Genomic DNA, 22,626 nt, shown 5'->3' on the forward strand with positions numbered 1-22,626 from the left:
CTTTTTTTTTTTTTTTTTTAAATAGCTTCTGATGTTTATTCTGTGAATGATTTTCAGGTATTCAAATATTTAAAATTTAATCTCATTATTAAATTGTATTAGTTTGCCACTCCAGTAAAGAGCATTTAATATAAGAAGCAATATTTATGCAAAATATGGTAATTTTTTGACAGTTGGTCTGAAACTTTTTGTTATAAAGCTTTAAATGGGAACATTAAGTACAATTTAGTGTTTTGAAATTTTACAAAGTAAGGAAAATTAAAATAATCTTGCGGGAGAAAGCAGCAAAATCAAACCTTGAAATTAATTTTCGATCCAACAGAACAGAAAAAAGATATATATTTTAATCAGAGGTCTAAATGTTTAAAATGGTAAGTTCCATATATAATTGTAGTGTGTTTTATCTGCTTTATTGTAGAAAAACTGTATAATCGTCATGTGAAGCTTCCCGGAGAGGCCGAGTTGTACAAACTTATGAATGGACCAATCAAAGAAAAACTTAGAGTCATTCCAGAAAATGTTACGTGGGGCGGTCAAAGCAAGGAAGTGTTCAGCGCTCTTGTTGGAGATTTTATGAGACCAGTGACGGACTTAGGTATGTTACTATATTTGTTGTGTTAGGTTGCATTCTTTGTATTTATAATTGAAACGACAGTGAATAGTATATGCCAAAGCTTAAAGATGTAACTACTAATAATTGAATAACTATCTTCACACATTGTCAGAACGAATAACATGACCATGACTACTACTAGTGACACGAGTAAGAACAACAACAATAGATTTTGTTCCCAAGTTCTTCAATACAAGTAAGAAGGAATTAGAGATATTTAAGGTTTCAAGCTGTCCTTTTATAGTATTGAGTCGATTACTATACCCAATATTTTTACAGTAATCGTAAGAATTTTCTACTTAACAGGTTGAACCCCAAGTGTTCAATCACTAATGGTCTAGAAACACAGGGTTTTCAGGTATATTTTAAATCATATTTTGGCGTGAATGCAATGGCATACACACACACATACCTGAGTGTATATGAATGTATTCTGAAAATAGATTTCTCAAGGATATGTTAACAAATAAGAAGTAAATATTTGTAATTTACAAATTTATCTTATGACAGAATCTGCGTCAACGTGTAAAACAGTATTTACATGTAGTTATCCTTTGTGTTGTATAATTTGAAGCATTCTGGCAAGCAGAGAGACATTGCGTCAAAAATTTGGACAGTATTAACTAGTTTCCTTTGTATATTTGTCAACAGAATGCTATGATTTGTCAGAACATGTTACACTGGGTAGATGGGCTTTCTTTTCGGTTGAAGATATTCTGTGTGAAAATTGTCTCCCAAGAAGTTTGTTTTGTCAAGAGCAAATGGTGAGGTTTCCTGACCCAACACATCTCCCTTTTCACCAATCTGCTTTTCTATTTTCTGCACAAAAATTGTTGGTTGACAGTCTTTCTTCGAAACTTCTACCGTACAATATAAAATGAGAAGTGATTCTCCGAGTTATACTCGAGTATGAAACACTAACATCAACACTTTACGCTACTCGAGTCTCATGTTGTATTAGACACAGGCAGTAGATAAAATAGGTTGTAATCAAGACGCCCCGTATAATCTCTGTACCGTCAGATGTAGTTCTTTTTTTGACGTTAAGTAAATTCCGAGATAGCGTCATATTAGATGACCAAGGCTACTACTAAGCACATGAGGGGAGTAAGAACATACCGTTGTTCCCAAATCCTTCAATACAAGTAATGATGAATAGTAATCAGAGATTGTAGGTTGAACCTCTCCAAATATAATTAATTACAGCTTCCGTAACTTGGAATACAAATTCTCGTGTTAACAGGCAACTAAGATCTATTTCTTTCTTTCTTATAGAATAACTAGAAGCGAAACATGCAAAGCAGAAAACTGTATCAACAGCAAATTATTTACTAGGCTTGGTTCCATGTGACACTAAAAAAATGACTTGACTTTAATGGTGCAGCAGTGGCTCACTGGTAGAACGCTCGCTTCTGATGTGTGGGGTCCCTGGTCGATCTCAGCTACCATTAAATGGGTTTTATGGTAGACAAACATTGTGTGCGTTGGTTTTCCTGGAGAATTTTTAGTTTTCTCCCACTGTCGTCGTTTCACCATTACCATTGATAGCATTATCATTATGTCCTTTACCCTCGGTGCATAATCGTGGCACTTTAAACTAAAAAATAAAATTAAATAAATAAATAATTTAACTCCTTAAATAGCATTTTTCTTATAGTTCGTCTTTCGTACAAGGCCGATAGCCTTCCAAAATTTTGAAGTTCCAGAGGAACATTGATGCCCACGAGACGACGAGAAATAAAGTTTTCTCAACTCTTTCCGTAAATTTCCTATAAACCAGATATCGTCGGTTCTCGAAGAATTCTGTTTTGTGTCGTCTCGATTCTCAAAAAACTTTTTTTAATATCGTTTTGTAAATTTTTGTTCAAATTTCGTGCTCAGATCTATTTTTTCTTTATGTCATCTAGAAATTATGAGAATTCTTCCGCGTAATGAGAGGTCCGCGACAGGAATGGGATAACAACCTTTAAATCGTATTTATTATTGGAGTATCTCGATATATTATTATTGCGTATCTTTATACGTTTATAAATGCTCCTGATTGTATTCGTATAATCACTTTATTAAATTGGGGCCGCGGTGGCTCAGTGGCAGAGCGTTCATCTCTGGTGCTTGGGGTCCCGGGTTCGATCCCAGCCCCCGCCAAGTGAAATTTGTGATGGACAAACACCGTGTGCGTGGGTTTCCTTGGGGTTCTCCCGTTTCCTCCCACTTTCTTCATTCCACCATTTCATTCATTACTCATCATCACTGTTTCCTTTAGACTAACCGGCGTAATCGTGGGACGTAAAACTCAAAGATTTCATTTCATTTTTTAATTATTAAATTACGGGTTTTAGAATGTAAATTATGTTAACACTAAAACAGTGTTTAATATCTAAGGATTGGGTGCGCTAATGTTGCTTATGAAAGTCATGAAATTTCTCGTACTGTCTCGAAAACGAGGGGGGGGGGGGGGCACGGTGGCTCAGTGGTAGAGTGCTTACCTCTGCTGCATGGGTCCCTGGTTCGATTCCTTGCCAAGTATGTATGTAGTGGACAACATCGTGTTTGTGGCTTTTCTCGGGGTATTGCTGTTTCCTCCCACATTTTCATTCCACCGACCCTTCCATAACAGGGTGTCTATTAGTCACGAAGGACACGAAAATCATGAAAAAATCACGAAATCAGGAAATGGTCATAAAAGTCAAGAATAAGTCACGAAATTTAGCTTTTGGGTCACGATTTTTTTTTTTCTGTACAAATATAAGTACAGACTGAAAAAATTTTATTCTCTAAAACTTCAAAATTCACCACCAAAAATATCTATGGTCGGCTTTAGACGCTACCAAATCGCAAGCAAAGCACACTTCTATCGCATGCATGAAAATTCGGCCTAATTCGCACCCAAGTTCGCTTTTGAGGATGTTACAAAATTTTATGGTTTGGTAAAGAAAAGGTCACGAAAAAGTCACAAAATTTCATTTTGAAATTTTAGTAGACATTCTGCATAATCATTCACTTACCTTAATCATTCATTGCCCTTAGCCTAAAGGACATAATTGTGGGACATTAAACTGAAAGATTTCATTTCATTTGCGAAAACGAGACGAAAAATATCATGTTTTTATAATTTTGTCTCGAAATTATCAATGTACGTCTAGTCTCATTTTTGAAATGACATGAGAAATTTCTCCCCTCATGGACAACAATAAAGGAGTAGGAGAGAAGGAAGTTCGAAAAAGGCTGATTAGACCCATAACATTATTACCCTATAATCACTGAAATCTTTTCCGTACTGACAATGCCCAGAAATTTTAGGATGGGATAAGAAAAATTTAGGACAATCCCCCTACATTCCTCATGGCTACGGGTATGTTCGAGCGTTATACATCATTTCCTGTTATTGACACCTGTGTGCTGAACCATTTCTGTTTCTCGTTATTCGTCCAGAATTTTAATTGGTCATATTTATCTTTAGAAATATTTTGTAAACACACCACATACACTGACACTATTCACAATCAACAATTATTACTAATTCGGAAAGAACTTAAAATAGCAAACAATAAACCAAAAGAGAGGAAAAGGGACACTATTTAGCCAGTAACAACGCAGTCAATAACCTTGGTTGGTTAGAAACAGCATGAAAGAACACTGCAGTAATTGGCGATCAGCCGTCCTCATACCTACCCTTTCATTTTGTTTACACCACGTACAGTTATGCCAGAGGCCAGCTTTCGTTAACTGCACTGTAGTAGGTAGAAAATGCGTATTTAAAAAATAATAATATTTTTAAAATTTTAAGATAGCATTTAAAATTTTAGATGTTATTAATTTTCTAAGTACTGTAGTATATATCAGTCGAATAATTGTTAATATATAACTAAACATTCAATTGTTATTCCGTGTAATCAGTATACGTAAACTACGCATAATATTACAGGCCTAGAATATAAAGGCAAGATATGGTCGGCGATAAGGGAACGAGGGGAAATTAAAACTAAGATATATGTATAAACCAACTAAAGAGATAGCGTTCCATCCTTGGTGCGAGAGATCCGAGTTCGAGTCTAAGTACAGGACATGTTGTGGTGCGGATCCTACATGAAAATTGCAGATTCATGACTCATATAGTATCGGTTCTTAGAGAGAAACGTAAAACTTTAAATGTACTAACCAAGCAAATGTTAGAGTTGTAGATATAATGAAAATCCGAGTAATTTGTAAGTCTTGACAGATCTTTTTCCAGGCTTTCAAAATTTACTAGGCAAATGCTTGGAGTGTGTTTTAATGGAAACAAGCGTTTACATAACTTCCTACTTCTGAAACGTGTAATGAAATATTATGCCAAATGTTTACTCAGAGAAGTATTTGTAATGTGAAGCGTGTAAATTATTGATTCTTAAAGCATATGAGTAACATTTTTTTCATTGTTTTTTCCAGTGGAGATATTACTAAACGCAACCGAACTTTCCGTGGCGGTGTACAATGGACAACTAGATATGATAGTGGACACAGCAGGTAATAATAATAATGTTTGTCTCCTTTCTTGCTTCTTAATTGGTGGGGGTACGGTGGCTCAGTGATAGAGCACTAACCTCTGGTGTGTGGGGTCTCTGGTTCGATTCCCGACCAAGTAAGTTTGTGGTAGACAACATCGTGTGTAGGTTTACTTGGGGTACTCGGGTTTTCTCCCACAATCTCATTTCACTAATTCTTGCATTATCATTCACTTGCCCTAATTATCTCTCTCTCTCAGCCTAAAGGGCATGATCATGGGACGTTAAACGGCAAGAAAAGATTGTTAATTCGTGAGCTTAAGTGATTAGATATTTGTGTACTCAGGATACTCCATATAAGACACCAGTCCCAACGGCTTTTGTCCATTTACTGCAAATCCCAGAAAACTTAGAAAAAATGTAGGATCTGCATGTTTTGTAGAACTGGGAATACTTCAGAGTGTTCATAGTGAAAAATTTGAACATCCTCAAATATTTCCAGTTCTACAAAACGCATCGATCCTACAGCTTTTTTCTTGGTTTTCTGGGATTTGATGTAAATGGACAAGAGTCGTTTCGAAACTGGACGACTCATATACGTGTTTCTTCCCATCTTGTTTTATTTGTATCAATGGAAGGAGACTTGGGTCCAAACGCAGGTTTGACGCTAAGTTAGTTTTTATTATTACACATATTTATGAATTGGTAATAGGTTTGGCAAATCAAATTTTTAAAAGTAACCAAATAAAAAGTATTAAGAAGCACGTATACACGTATAAATGGAAATATTGTATAAGTCAAGTCGAGTATTCGCTTATGATATAACTATGCAATTGAAGAATTGAGGCTCAGTTGTAGAGCGCTTATCTTTTTGCCGAGGTTTCCTTGGTCCGATCCAGGCCATGTATGTTAGTCATGGAGAACATAATGCCCGTGGGTTTTCTCGAATTTTTTCTCTTCCTTACACTTTTTCATTCCATCAGTTCTTCTGTAACCATTCTTCTCTTTTATCCTACATTGAATAATTGTGGAGCGTAAAACAAAGATTTCATTTTCATTTCATGGAATGCATCAAATAAGCTTCTTCATTCTAAGAAGATGCGAGGGTAGTAACAAATAAGAACGTCAATAAGGGAAATAAAAAGTAGAAGAATTTCAGGAAATAAGGTAGATATCGTTCGATATGCTACCGAAGAAATTAAAAAGAACAATGTATAAAAGTATAAATTTTGACATTTTATTATATATGGATCTGAAGTTTTCGCCAACGCACAGAGGACCAGAAGTTAAAGGTTTTCAGAAAGAAAGTTAGAAAGTACGAACACATAGTAAATGAAAGCAGTTTGCAATAACTACAGGTCAGTGGATATTGTACGAGTAATAAAATGGAAACATCTAAGATATGTGAGACAATTGATTGCGTGGGGATTTTCGGAAACCTGTTGAAAAAAGATCTGTTAGTAGACGAAGAAGGTGGGAGGATAGCATAAAGCAGAAACGTAGAAATTGGTAACACAATCCTGACAGAGTTAACTTGGCATAAGATAAAATCCAATGAAAGAGTTAGTTTCTGTGGCGATAAATTTTCAGGTTTTTTCGTGAGCCAGTTAGTTAGTGTATTACGTTTGTGTTTTCTTACAAGATTAGATTTATGGAATACATAATCTCCAAATACTGTATTTTTTGCTGTTTCTTACATCTATCTCTGCTCTTTATTTTTCGTAGGGACACTGCAATGGGTGCAGAGACTTAAATGGCCCGGAACGAAAGGATGGCTGAAAGCTCCAAGGAATCCGTTAGTGCTCGATGGATATACTGAAGGATACAAAAAGTCCTTTAAAACATTCAGTGTGTATTGGATTAATCGTGCAGGTCATATGGTAAGTTGATTGTAAAGCTTATTATATAAATGGTAGTTACCGAATGTTCTGCCATGTTTTTATAGTATTTCATTTTTCTTCGTCCATTATATTTGTTTCTTCCGAAGTAGAAATAATAATGTGTATTTAGCGCATGGTGATTTGTTTGTTTACTTGTACTTATTTCCGTGAGCATAATTCCAGTTTTAATTATTGTTGACCAAATATTCGACGGCTCTGGCTTCTAAATAAAGCGAATGGGGTGGGCGCCATCATATCGTTTTCGCTGTACATCTAGAGTTGACAAAATTTAAATGCTTTATACATTTTATTTTTGCCTGGAACCCTACGATATTTGGTAGTTTTTGAGATTAATAATGTATTGAACAGAACACACAAACTGCATAACAGTTGCCACTCGTTCACAAACAGTACTCGTTTCTGCTTTTGTAGTCCGCTTCTAAAATCCCGATTTTTATTTATTTATTTTAATTTATAAGGATCAGTTATTTCCCTATCAACAGAACATCCAAGTTCCTCCTTTGAAATATAAATTACACATTTAGCAATTTCGCCTTCATTGTTCAACACTAATTCCGGTGGTTAGTTTTGAGATTAAGAAGAGTAATGTGGATTTTAAATAACCGAGTACAGTCTTGTTAAAGAAACTAGCCATCTTATCTTTCAATGGCTATAGTCTCGCAACCGTATATATAGAAAATTCTAATACTTCGGCTTGAAATAAGATCCCAGTTGTCCAAAGAACGTTCACCTTTGATTTAATTCCACCTCTGGATAAAAATACAAGGGGTTTTCAAAGTAGTGAGTGCCGTTTATTATTATTATTATTATTATTATTATTATTATTATTATTATTATTATTATTATTATTATTATTATAATAATATTACTACAAGACGTAGCCACACGCTACCACTAAGTTTTGTTTGCACCTTGCTATTCCTTGGATAAAAATGTCTGAATTTATCGCCTGGCTGAAATTTGAGAAAACAAGTACTAATTGATAGGTACAATGTAGAACATACAAACACAATAATTATAAAACTTGTTGAGTTTCATATATCATATTTGAAAGCTAACTTGGGTTAAACTTACACTGAGAATTACTGGAGAATTCTTTAAACTATCGACCCCAAATTATTCTACTAGTGATCAACAGTCGTTGTTTCTGCAATTTATAGTGCCTGCTTTTTAGAGCTTAATGAAACTCAAATAAAAATTGACAGATTTTTGTTCAACCTGCTTAATGCACGATAGAATTTCACTGAATTCGCGATTGTGCTATATTTGGTTTGTTGATTTTGCGCTTTGACGTCCGTTTTTAGCACTGAGGCTATATGCTACATGGATCTATAGGTTAATGTGTAATACGAATTACACGAGCCCCCAACGGAGATCGAACCTGTCTCCTTTGCAAAGGCTGCTACGCTAACCACTTATTGTGTTGCCAAAATGTTTTGAGCCGTGGCAAAAATGTGAACTAAAGCTGACACCCTCACACACCCACGCGTTGAGCCAATAAGGGTTCGGCTGTTGCTAAGCGAGAGAAAGCGAGTGGAATTCTTTCAGCCGACAGCAGTGCTTGGAACGGAAGACTAGAGATCAAGTCAATGTGATATATTTATAGCTATATGAGAGAGCTTTTTTTGTTATATTAACCAGTGACGCCTCTGATATGTGCAAACAAATCAGGCTACTTATAACGTTTAACTTGCTGTTTTGAAACAGGATACATTTCAGCAGTAAGATTTTCCGCGCCTCCGTCGCGTCAACAATATGCGGTAAATACAATTCTGGCGTCACTAACCAAAAACGGAATTCGCATTTGGCCATGTTAATATACAGATGAGTATCTTAGATTATTATTATTTTTCTTTTTAACAAGTTGTAGTTATATGTGTAGAATAAAACTAGTATTATTAATACTTTAGTTAGAAACTTGCTTCAGTTATATTTTTTCTTTACTTTTAGGTTCCTTTGGATAATCCCAAAACAGCACTAAAAATGCTACAAATGATCACTAACGTAGGTTAATTTATCAATAAGTTAGTTGTATTCTATTCAAAGTGTGATATTTCAAGAAAAGTTGTGCATTAGTAGCCATCATATATGTATGAAGTGTTCCGAGAAAATTGAATATTTGGTTAAGATGATTTTAAGATATAAATAGGCCGGATTGGGCGGAGTAGTAAGTAATTGTTCAGAGTTGGACCATGACAAAAAAAAAAAAAAAAAAAAAATCTCTAATATTAATTATTGTGATCGTTCAAGTTTGAAATGAATGTTAGTGTATGACAAATGAAAGAAGGTGCTATATTGAAAGTATTAAACCTATGAGGCATATATCTTATATCAAATAATAAATATCTGTACACTTTTTTCTCATTATTTGTAAATGGATCTGAAAATATCGTGCTGGAAGTGTTTGAAATAAGCATACCATTCCTGAAAGTTATTTAATTGAATACAAATGCTGTTTGTGATTCAGGAGGTAAACCAGATCCATTGTATGGCAGCTGGACAATATGATCTAACATTTTAATAACAAGTGTATTTGCATTGACTGGAGGAATATTCACAAAGTTGCACCGAGTTTTTATTAGTATTATGATTGTGTACTTTTTGTCTGGAAAGAATAAGTAATTAAAAATTAAAATTCTACTGAAGCGCGAAAACGGTAAACGAGAATTCAGCGCAACGTTTCGGTGACTAGTTTTCATCTTCCTCATGCGTGTTCTTTAAGAAATTACGCTGCTTGTGGAACTACATATTTTGATTAGTTCCCTGTATTGCAGAGAAAATGTTAATGTTTCTTAAGAATCGCTAATATTTAAAATTACTTATCAAGAAAGTTTCCTGTCTTTTCTTGCTATTTTTTTCGAAAAACACTCCAACATTCCACATCAGGATTAATAAATATTAATGTTGTTTAAAATATGGTATCACGTTCTTCTGAATATTTTCAAATTGCACTGTTTTATTCCTCTTTAGTTTTATTATTATTATTATTATTATTATGAGTATATACCTAGTGCTTATGTACAACTAACTTGATATATTCCCCTAACCTAACCCGAAGACCGGTACAAATGTAATACAAAATCACTTGAGAAATACTTCTTAATGTGCGGTGTCTTTATTAACATGGTGACAAAACTATATTTCTGCTCCATCTTTATTTAATCACTTTACTCCGTTATAGAACACTGGGTTTCAATCTTTTTTTACTTATAACCTAGTTTAAGAATGTAAGCGTATGTAGGATCCCTCACTTGTAATTTGTCTTACCTAACTTGATCTGAATATCTGTACAAATGTCATATCAGAATCACTTGAAAACTACTACTTAACCTGCGTTGTTTTTACTTACTTGCACATTACCGGTAATCAAAATATTGTAAACCAATATATCTGTGCTTAAGCCTTGATTAAATCACTGTATTCCTTTATAAAGCACTTAACTGTAATTGAGTATTTTCCTTGTAGTTCCGCAAGCATCGTAATTTCGTAGGAAGATGACAGTAGTCATTAAAACGTTGCGACGAATTGCCTTTTATCATTCGAGTGCTTAAGTGAGATTTTTTTTTTAAATTTTTAATATGCATCCTATTAAGTCATTAATAGAAGAAAATAAATGTGCTTTTTCGTTATAAATAAATCGCAGTACAGCCATGTTCTGAGTTCATTCACATTTTCCTTATTTGTATAACGTAACGATAGTGTAAACTCGGTAGCTTAATCTCTTGGAACATTGCTTAATGAAGGATAAGACAGAACAAAGAATTCTGCGACTTCTGATTCATCTCGCACGATTCAAGACGGAAGGAATTTTCTCTCTTCATTCAGTTTCCTTTTCTTGAATATATTGTGATCGATCAATGCCTTTGTGAACACGGAAGTGCTAATTTTTCGTAGGTGTATTGTACTTACTTTATAAAAAATCAAATTTATTTCTCTTTACTTAGACAGTGATAGATTTCTTATTATGTGTGACGTATATCTTTTAATGTACCGCGTGAATACAAACGACCGCATACCACACTACGCTCCATCACATTTGTGATCTTATTGAAACCGTTATAAATTTTATATTGTGCTACAAGAATTTATGACACGTTTGAGATTAAGCAGTTACATTATATGTGAGGTTGTGGGTCGTTTGTATTCGTGCGACAGTTTGAGTTTATGTTGCTACTACATGAGCGCTCGCAGAGGGGCAAATCTGCATTATAATCATCTGTTTGTGTCTTATATTCGAAGATCAGGCAAAGAACAAAAGCCCCTTTTCTATCCGAGTGCTCATATCTAATAATTAAAGACTGGATTTAGAGTGCCAAAGATAACATTCAGTTAGTATATTATAATGAGAAACGCTTACAACTTATTCATAGAGGTAAAATCATGGTACTAAATATACAGAAAAGTTATATTATGAACGTTATGTATGTACACTGTAAGCATGATTTTGAAGATTTAGAGCAATGTAGTTACATTTTACTCAATATTTTAATGTTTGTAAAATTTAAAATGTACTAGTTCAGTACTTCCTTACTTCGTGTTTTCAGTCAATAGAGCGTCATGTCAATTTTATGAATGTGTTTTAAAAGTTATTTCTATTAAATCTAAGTCTATTAATATACAGGAAAGCCTAAAGAAGAAACAAGTCATGATGTGTAATACGGTATAATTAATAACTGAATTCGTCTGTCTGACATTATTAATTAATTATTGTATCGGAATCATCTCTTTCATGCTAATAGTTGCCAACAGATTGTGATATACATATCTATTTAAGAGCTTCAAATTGTTCCTATTTGATAGGAATTTCCAATATTTAAATATATATATATATATATATATATATATATATATATATATATATATATATATATATATATATATATATATATTATCCATGTATATGTTTTTGTTGCAAATCATTATAGCTGGATTTTGACATTTCTGTGGGCTTCTGACATCATAGCTGGGAATCACTGTTGAGAAACAAACATTGCCAAAAAATACCAACCTTTCTGCCAATAGAAAGACACATATTTTTCAAGTTAGACTTTCTGGCTACTTTTTCGAGCTCGCAGAAACCACAGAAATTTAAATAAAAGTATAATAGTAGCTAACGTCGATAACTATTTTGTGAGTAGTTATGACTGTTTTGTAACTATATATATATGTGTTAATGTGACAATGTACGCTTGTTCTTACCTATTATGTACTTAAGTATAAAACTTCGTTCACAATTACGTTTACTGTAAACAGTGTTCCGTGACGTAATAACAACTTCGAAGTTTTTAGAATCGATTCGTTACAAAATCATACAACCATAGAAAATTTGTATTTAGGGAAAAACGTTTCCACAAATGTCTTCCAAAACAATCAAACCAAAGCAGATTCGTACATCGAGAAATTGATAGTTGCAGGATTGGAACTTAATCACTTAACGTTAATACAAATACGTTAATTAGCACGTTTATACTGCATTAACAGAAACGGTTTTTAAAATAGCGCAAAGAAGTATGAATCTCTACGAGATTATAAAAATATACTATTCTGTAATATTCATTAACTGCCTTTTGGATCTTTGGTCCTAAGCGTTCAACCGAGTCAAAGATCAATATACCGTTATTATTATAGTAATAACTGCTCTCTTCAAATCTCTGCAAGAGAAAAGTCAACTTATCTTGATGACAAGGCAAAAAGTCGCCCTCCCTTTGATTTCAGCACTGTTTATGTATGTGAAATAACACAAACTATTGCTGGATGGGATTCTTTTTAGAGGGAGGTTTTGCTTACTGTGTTAACATTTTTTTCTTTCTTTTCTTTTGTAGTTTCTTCGTAGTCATAGCTTTCTCACTGTGTCCCATGATTTATTTTAATTAACATACTTTGTCGGAACACCTTTAAGTGTCGCACACCTTATCCACTCGAGAAACCTAATAAATCTTCAGGCTAGTTGTTTTCGCTAGCGTCCATACGAACATTTCTCCTGACACGCTTAAAATTCTAGAATAAATTTTAAAAAAAATATATATTCTACGTACCTACACTCCGCAGTTGTCAAAATATTTAAGTCACAATGTAATTTTCGCTGGGCTCTATAGAAAACATACGATGACGATTTGGGAACTGAAGTTGATTTCTACGTCGCAGAACACCTTTTCTTTGTATATAATTAGGTTTGTCAAAATATATAATTTAAAAGTATGGATCTCAGTTTTTTTTTGGAAACCAGACAATTTTGTGAATTTTATTTGGTATCGGTATTATGTTCCTAGTGTCAATACTAGTTATTATTATTGCTTAAGTTTTATCAGTGTACCAGCTAATAGCAAAAGTTACATTAAAATGTAGAATTGTACTCTTCTGTCTTTTTGTTTTCTTATATTTTCCTTCTTGCAATGTCCACGAAACAGTTATATTGGCGGGACATGTATGCTGGTACTATCAAAAACTTTTTACCATCGCGACTCTGTTGAAGAATTTAGTGAAAATTTACAAAATCAAAATTTTACTTGTTGTTAATACTACATGGAGTAAAAAGTGTGTGGCCCCACTACAGATAGCGTGACTATCTTCAAATCGTTATGTTTATTCAGTAGCACCAAGCTTTACTAATCTTCGTTCAAACTTTCATCGATTAGCGTACGAATTACAAACATTAGTGTGACGATTGTTGTGCTGTGTGAGAGAAAAAGATTCCAAAGAGTTTCGTTTTGATTAAACGTTGCTTGTTAATGAAAAAGTTCTGCCCAAGCCGAGGAGTGCCTTCATAAATCTTATGGTACACCTTGTCTCAAAAAGGTTGAGCGCATTCTTTATTGGTGTTTTGAGGCAAAAATTTTCTAAGTCCAGCTTCGGGTATCTTCGGAAAAAAGTAAACCAGGTTTGAACCTCCAAGCCAGCCTTTGCAATCGGGAAAAAGTTTGCAGATGTGTTTTTCTTCTTTTAAATATAATAAGACTTGTTACCAAGTGTAGAAAAAAAGCAACATTGATTGAAATACTTAATGATACAATATTTCGAAACCTTGTATTAATGTCAGCACATTCTTGTTTGCCATTTAGCTCTCCATACGTAATTGAACATTTAGATACGTTAAAGAATCTTTCCATATGTAAAAGAATGCTCAAAGTTAAGACATAGAACATAATTATCGCCTGAGTACTAAAATAAAAGTCAAAGTAGAACAAAAACTGTACTGGATATGAATGTCATAATTATCTTGAGAAACGTTATACATGTTTCGCTAGAAGCATGTTTCTGTAAATCCTTGTGTTAGCTCACTGGTAAGGTGTCGGATTTCAAATCTTAAGGTTACGAGTTCGATTCCCATCTGGGTCAGTGATTTTTTTTATGAAATTGTATTTTCCGCAATGCATGAAAAATTATATAAAATAATTACATTAAAATACCTCAGTTGTATATATATCACATAATAATTGCAGAACATAGTAATTATTATGTTTAAAATATAAAATCTGAGATAGGTAGGTGTTCACAGTAGGTCGGTATTATATATGAGAATGTTAAATACAAGTTAGGAAAATCGTTCAATAGCAATAAATAAATTATGTAGTGTATTTATTTGCAGCTATTTGTCATACAGATGTAACTTCTCAATATTCTTATTACAGCATGTTTTTACATTCGTGAAATGCAGTATATTCCTACGGATATAGAAAGTGTATAAACAGAGTATCCAAAGTCGGATCCTGCTTGAAGACACATAATATTTCCCGATCCCCTTAACGTCACGGGAAGAAACACAAATTCTCTTTAGAACGGAATGTCCTTACTTAGAGTCTCATTCGAATACGTTGAATATGCTTTTGTATATTCATCTCTCTCTCTGTCTCTCGCTCGCTCGCTTTGTTTATGTGTGTGTGTGTGTGTTGCGGAATATCCCAAGTTGAATACACCATTTGCAAAGTATATGAGCATCATTGTCATCGAATACCAGAAATTGAAAATCGTGTTTGGGTTGCGTGTTCATGTTAGCTCACTGGTAGAGTACGGGCTTGGTAATGAAGAGGTCTTGAGTTCAAAGCCTGCAGCGATTTATCTTTTTTTTTTAATTAGAATTACACTGGAATCGGATACAAGGAGTGGTTTACTTCTAGAAATATTTTCAGAAGCGTTTAGGTAGCCCTGAAAAGGGCTGTTTTCGGGAGTTAAGGCGGGGACATTAATATTGTGTCCAAGACCCTTCTGAATTTATTACACGCTCTATTCTTCTGGGCATGGAATCTATTAAATGGGTGACAAATCTGTCTCCTTCCCCTACCTCCAGCCATGCTCCGGAAACAAGATGCCACAGGTCATCCTGAGTTCTTGGTGGATCTGCCTCAGGCCAACTGTCCCTTAGAGTACGCTTCACTTCTGTCCACATATTTTCTATGGGATTGAGGTCTGCTCCACGAGGCGGCCAGTCAATTAATAAAAATGTAGAGATATGTTTTTCCTTCTGTTAAATATAATAAGACATGTTGAAATGGTATTAAGTGTAGAAAAAAAGAACATTGAAATACTTAACGATACAATATTTCGAAACTATGTATTCACACTCTTGTTTCGTCATTGTGATTTCCATACGGAAAAGAGCATTTACGTATGAGCTCAGTTATATTTCAGAAGCAGATTCCGAAAAGCGGTAATGTTAGCTCAGTGGTACACCCCGAGCGTTTAAAAATGAGTTCGATACCCGTTCAGGTGAGATTCTTTTATATTCTACTTTCCTCAATGCATGAAAATTATGTAAAATAGTTACATTACAATTCATCAGTTGTATATATATATATCAGTTGAATATATATATTCATATCATTTCACGACATAATTAATACTGATCTTTAAAATATAACATCTGAGGTATTGACAGAACGTCGGTATGTTATATGTGAATATTAAATACAAATTAAGAAAATCGTGTAATAGCAATAAATAAGTTATGTAATGTATTTATTTGCAGCTATTTTCATACGCAGGCAACTTCTCAATATTCACATTACAGCATTTAGGTAGAGCATATCGAAAATCGGATCGTGGTTCAAGACAAAAAACTAGCTAGCCCCAAACTGTCACGTAAGAAATTTACGAATCGCAAAAGTAAAGTGAAGAGATTGAGAGCGGTAATACCTTAATCGCTCTCTCTCAACCCTCTCTTATCTGTATTTATACATATAAAAGTGTATGTATAAACTCATGTATGCCTAGAGCATAACATAACTCATAACATAACATAACTCAGAGCATAACATAACCCTGCTCTAGGCATACATGAGCAAACATAACTCATGTATGACTAGAGCAGGGTTTCTCAACCTGGGAGTCGCGAAGATAAGCGGAAGAGATAAATATAGTTAGAATCTAATACCGGAAATTATTTTTAAATATTATTTTGAATTTTGTTCTGATAGGCATACTTTTATTTTTATACATAGGCCTACTGTAAAGCACAATAAAAAATAAGTCTACTGAACATTTTCAAAGGGTGCAGAGTTGTTTAAAAATGAATTTAAATGAAAGGGGTATGATATGAAACTAATGAGAATTGTATATAGAAATGCTAGAAAAATACACAAGGAACAAAACCTGCACATTGAAATACAATTAAAATTGAAACCTAATGAGATACCTAAGCATGGTGTAATTTCACTAGTACAGCAATGCCCGGTTCAATCTTCGTGACGAACATTATCAAGCCATTTTCAACTGATAAGCGATTTCTTGTCTTTGTTTTAATGTTTACCATGAAATAAAACACACACACCCACTTTCGCACAGGTACGAAATAGCAAATGGAATTATTACTTTTAAAGCAGCAGATACCAGACCAGGATATTCTTTTCTCCTCATCAGGCAGAACTTGTCCAAGTCTTCGTTACAGAAAACCAGTTGCAAATACTTGTCGCATGATAATTCGATTATTTGGTCAAGGAGTTGTGGGCTTAGATCAGATACGTTAATGACCTCTTCAATGAAGGAGTTTAACATCCATCTTGAACCAACACCTTCGTTGTTGGGAATATAGATATTACAGTTACTGAATCCACTGTCAGTGCCGGGCGCCGAAAAAAGGGGGCACAAAGTTCGGAGGAAGTGTGTTACTCATGTTAGGAAGGTGCATGTGCACATGTATAAAATAGAAGGAAAAAGTAATAAAATGTGCTCAAAATCAAGGAAATGCAGGGTTTACTTTTGAAAATTGTATTGAGCTTCGTGCCAACCATGGTGGCGCTTCGCAGTTAGTCTGTCGACCTCACTCATATGTACGGAGACATCGTCATATACTCTCGCCCCAGGCGCTGATTTTCCATGCCACGGCTCTGTTCACTATAAACAAGAAATGGATTCTACTTTTATAGAAATAGGTATGTTAAAAATCCCATACAAGCTTATTATAAAACACAAATTATAAAAGGGTCGCTGGCAAGAGGATGTGATAAAAGGGGATCGTGATAGGAATTAGATTACACTGGCCTAGTATGAATTTTAACCACATTTCTTATAGTCTGAAAAAGAGTGTTGTTGGGTTACCTATGGTAAATGGGAGGGGGATACATATAAAAGAATGATAGAAAATGATCGATATTAGTGTCGAATTCATAGTTTTCGGGGTCGCTTAGAGAAATAGTGTGACTTTCGATTTCGCTTAACTCCGATTAACTCTCATTAGTTGGAATGGGCACGAGCGACTTTTCTTTGAAATTCGATTCGAAACAGACATCTTTGAGGTCTACTCTAGGACTCGGCGCGAAAAATTTCCTCCAACTCGACTCGGATTAGAGTCGAGTCGAACCAAAACTAGCCAAATCCTGTGTGTAGTCCTACCGAGACAATACATAGACAATATAATTATTCTATTATGAATTATACTACTATTACTACAAATAATAATAATAATAATAATAACTCGGTAGTCATGAAGTCTACAAGGCAAAGACATCGTTCATTACTCTAAGCTGTAAGCGTCGGTGGACTACAGATGGTCAACTATTGACCTCTCGCCAAAAATTGGTGGTCCCGCAGTGACGATCAGCTGTGGCACCAGTTCCATTTTGAAAACTTTACTACCATTGGCAGAGACGCAATGAAACGCCAACGAACCACAAAATTACTCTCCCAAAATATGTTAAATTGCCTATATCTGTGATTTGTTTATACTTAGGTGAGTCAAAAAAACACTAAACAAATACCCCGGGGTGGACGCGAACTATCAATATTACGATTACTAGGCACGTGTTCTTCTGACTTCCCCACGGAAACGATCATAAAAAGCTTGCTTGTTGAAGGATAAATCATTGAGGTCTAAATTTAGCCAATCAGACAAACCCCTACATCTCGAGTTCTAGGAAGTGGTACCGTGAACCATTTCAGATTTATTGCTTTCTGGTGGGGTACTATCTATGTGCAAAATTTGAGCATAATAGCCGAAATACATTCGGTGCCTATTCTCTTTAGTACAATTTTAACCAGAGATGGTGTGGGTCAATGAAAATTTGATCCACGACCCACCATGACCTACTATCACCCAACACCCAAATGACCCATTGACCCACTCTGACCCATCATCCATCGTGATCTACTCTGACTTACCACCAACTATGAACTACTCTGAACCATTGCGACCAACTCCGACCGACCAAAACCCATCGTCATCAACTCTGACCCATGATCCACGTCCTTCTCTCCATTGACTAAAGAGGTTACACTTGTAATAAAACAAGACTATGAAATTATCACTTATCGGAGTTTGAATTTCTACCGTCAATGGCTCATTGCACCTCTCTATTACAATATTGGTGGATCTGACCTTTAAGATATACAATGGTAAAGTGTTTCTCATCTTCCGAATTAAAATGAATTTAAATTTATCATATATAATTATTTCTTTGTTGCCTTACATACACATTTCAGTAGAAAATAGGATGAAATTTAAAAGTCTCAAATCAAGGAAAAGTAGACGAACGTAAAAAAGAAAGAACGTAAAAAACTAATTTTCTATATAATTAAGCATGCCGTACTAATTGAAAATTCTCATGTAATTAAGTTCAGAATACCAATTTTATGGCAATTTTCTCTCAACTTTATGGCATGATTGCCTAATGTTCTGAACGCTCCATATATTAAACACCAGCTTCTGCAATTATAAATAGAAAGCAGTGGGTATAAAATTCGAAGAACTGTAGTTTTCATTACTCAATTTCTTTCTCAACTAATATCAAACGTTTTCGATTATTTTTACAAATCAACCTACTACCAATTTCCAATATATAGAAAATGCCCCCTCCCCCCCGCTCATAAAAAAATAAAAAAAAATGTCAGGACATATGCTGTTTATTTTTAATAAAGAGTTATATGCTGAATTTCAGCTCTTAGTTCAACGATTTGTGAAATACTCAATTTTTCGCAAAAATTCGGACTTCTATTTCCCCCTAAGGATATGTAGTATAATTGTTAGATTTGTTTATTTTTGGTACCTTCAGTGAAGCAAAGTATTACTTTAATTAACTTCTCAAATCTACTAGAGTTTACAAATTAATTATATCATTTTCTTTTCACTGTCAAGCTTTAATTGACTTACACCAATACACTCAATTAAACAGGAGCCTTTCTGAATCCCAAAAACTATAACAATAACTATGATCCCACTTGGCGTTACCATAAGCCACTAAAATATCAAAAGCCACTCTTGGCTCATCAACCTACCATAACAGTGTCCACTCTCGGCTCTTCGACCTTATTATCAACAGCCACGCTTGGCTCATAAACCCTAAAATATCAATTGCCACACTGGCTCTAACTTTCCTTAACATAAAAAAAGACTTCAGCCACTTATATGGCTCCATTTCTACATCAACACGATTACACATTATTTATTTCTACATAGTAACATCCTTCATTTGTTGTTTCTATTTACCAACACTTTGTCCGATTATTCAAAATCAACACCATGTCCGGATAACTAATATAACCCAATACTCTCCCGTGTATTGCCAAAAACAAATTGTCAAAAGCACAGTCTCATCCCAATATTCTCCCGGGGATTACCGAAATAAAACAGCAAAACAATTCAAGGTCTACATAACTACAACAAAAGATGATCTCTAATTCACGTCTAAACATACGCACTTTTGCTCTCGTCGTCCCCAATAACTACATATTTCTCCGCCCCTTCATCCCTAACTTAAAAATAAAACTTAATTCGAATATGCTTAATTAGTGAATTTATTACAATTAAATACCACTCACTAGATGCTACAGCTACAACTACGTAACAAAAAATAACAAATGTGAAACATGTTCTGAATTATTTTTAGATTTCTAACGCTAATATTAAACATATTACAATAGTAAAAGAGGATTGTTCATGAAATAGTATATTTGCTCTTGATTTTTAACTTTTTTCATAAGGAAAAAATTAAGATATTATTCAAGTTTTAAACTTCGCACGCTGCAAATATGTTGCCCTCTATGCAATGGGACTAATGTGAAATGTGGACTAATGTGGACTAATGGGAAATGCGGCACTGTTAGCGGCGCTGAAAACTTACGATTCGATTCTAATATCGGTTGACGTCGATATTTTTATGTCGCTACGTAACCATCCTGAGTGCTAATAGGAGCTTAATTGGACTTGAATTGAAAGTAGAACTATTCATCTAAGCGACCACGAAACTATGGATTCGATACTAATTTCGACCCGTTTCTAGCAGTTTTGATATGTATCCCGACAGTACTCTTTTCCAGACTGTAAGAAATATTGTTAAAATTGCTCTAGATATATCAGAATTATGTTGAAACACACACATACATCCACTTTTATATTCTGTATAAATAGAGAGTGAGCGAGCGAGCGAGAGAGAGCGACTCAAGGCATCACCACTTCCACATTGCAAAAGCATATATCAGGAATTGACATAGGCGGAACTGGAAAGGGTCCAGGGGGTGCCGGCTCCCCCTAGAAGCAAAGCTGGCCCTCCCCAGAATTTTTATACTGGATGAAAATAATGTTATTAATTTACCTTAATTTACGCATAACAATTTTAATGATGTTTGCATTCGACATGTTTAATAGTGTGTATATTCGTCCGCCTATCGACTTTTTTCTTAATATGGGTCTATGGTCTTGTGCCTGAATGTAATAAAATACCTGGACTAATGTAATAGTGAGCAGTATAGTGACCTCTCGACTTGAGCTGTATACGACTTTTTTTATTTGATAGCTTCATTAATGTAAATTATTTTTGTATTCTTTCAAGTAATTCACTTATTGACGTAGTAATTTTTTCTTGTTCATATATGTGTGATAAATCAGTCTTATTGTTATTATTTTATTTATAGCATACTGTAGTAATGTTTGAACAGTTACGATTCTCAGAGCAAATTATTAAGGTACACTAAAAAAACAGAAAGGGAAGAAAAAAAGAAGCCGAACTCTTGAACTGCTAAACTGAAGCAATTACGCATATAATACCCATTCAAAAGTCACTATTCAATATCGTTTGTTGCTTTTCCTCCTTCTTCTTAGTATTAGTATTAGTATTATTTATGAACTGAAGTTTGTAGTTACATTCTTAAGGTATAAACTGTAATCAGGTGCGCACCCAGAAATTTTTGTTCAGAGTGTCGAAAGTTGGGAGGGGTACAATATTGCAAGACACAGACATGACGTTATTCTGCGTCCGAGTAAACCATAAATAATTTCCAAGTAGCGTAAGTTGTGCACCACATGAACAATTTTTATATTTTGCTTTCGAAAAGGGAGTGTATTTGTGCTATGCTAAAGAAAAAAATATGTTCCTGATAACCTGATATTGTAGTTTCATGCTGTAAAAGTTACATGGGTATCGCAGCAATAACAAGCAGTGTTCGTAGTTTGAGGGGAATTTCCCTAATCCAGAGAAATTCTTGCGCTTACTGACTAGCCAATATAAATATTTAAGTTTTCCTTTGTTCGTCGGAAATAAACCAATAATAATTTCACTGTTAAGTCAAGTATAGTTTTATTAAGGAAGTGCACATATGTATGTCAAGTCACTAAGATTTCATGCGATCCAAATTGGATGGACTTTCCATGAGTGCTCCCTGGTACAGACAAAACACAATCATTAAATATATATTGAGGGTTCGGGTCCGGTGGACCTCTTCGTGGGTGTCCCCTGGCTGTAATGATATTTCCCAACGGTTGACGCTAACGATGTAACTACAACAATACGCTTAAAAGCTTATAATGTAATTCAGGAATATTATAAGTGTTGATATATTTTCTCTCTCTCTTAAAATATTGTGATCAACATTATCATCAATCAATTCTGCTGGTTGAATCTTTGTTTCATTAAATGTTTGTTGTTTTAATTTTTACAATCACATCTGCTTGTCCATCAGGGCCACTTATCATACGTCCTCCCGAAAATTGTAAGGTGTGTAATTTAATATTTAATTGAAAAGATAATGGGAAACATCTTTTATAGGAAAACGGGTCCCTCAAGTCCGTCTACATGTCTTCTCCTCTCGTATTGTTGATCTGCTTCACTCTAATTGTATTTTTTTTTTTAATATTTAAGTTGTTCGGGAGTTAGCCAACTATATTTCTACCACTGTTTTTTATACCATTGTTTCTGTTTTTTAGTTAAAA

General features: G+C 34.4%; 1 protein-coding gene across 2 annotated transcripts in view; it reads left to right on the plus strand.

Moving 5' to 3' along the window:
• Positions 1 to 13,347, plus strand: part of LOC145680391 (retinoid-inducible serine carboxypeptidase-like) — a 46,248-nt gene extending 32,901 nt beyond the window's left edge. For both annotated transcript variants that reach the window (XM_081750832.1, XM_081750831.1), the window contains exons 6-9: positions 419 to 595; positions 5,039 to 5,116; positions 6,820 to 6,974; positions 8,946 to 13,347. In XM_081750832.1, coding sequence (XP_081606958.1) covers positions 419 to 595; positions 5,039 to 5,116; positions 6,820 to 6,974; positions 8,946 to 9,008 — 473 coding nt within the window. In that variant the 3' untranslated portion in view covers positions 9,009 to 13,347. The remainder of the gene's footprint in view (positions 1 to 418; positions 596 to 5,038; positions 5,117 to 6,819; positions 6,975 to 8,945) is intronic.
• The last annotated feature ends 9,279 nt before the right edge of the window (positions 13,348 to 22,626 follow it).

The sequence above is a fragment of the Thermobia domestica genome, chromosome 3 (assembly GCF_964235325.1).
Source record: "Thermobia domestica chromosome 3, izTheDome1.hap1.1, whole genome shotgun sequence".
NCBI classification, from domain to species: domain Eukaryota; kingdom Metazoa; phylum Arthropoda; class Insecta; order Zygentoma; family Lepismatidae; genus Thermobia; species Thermobia domestica.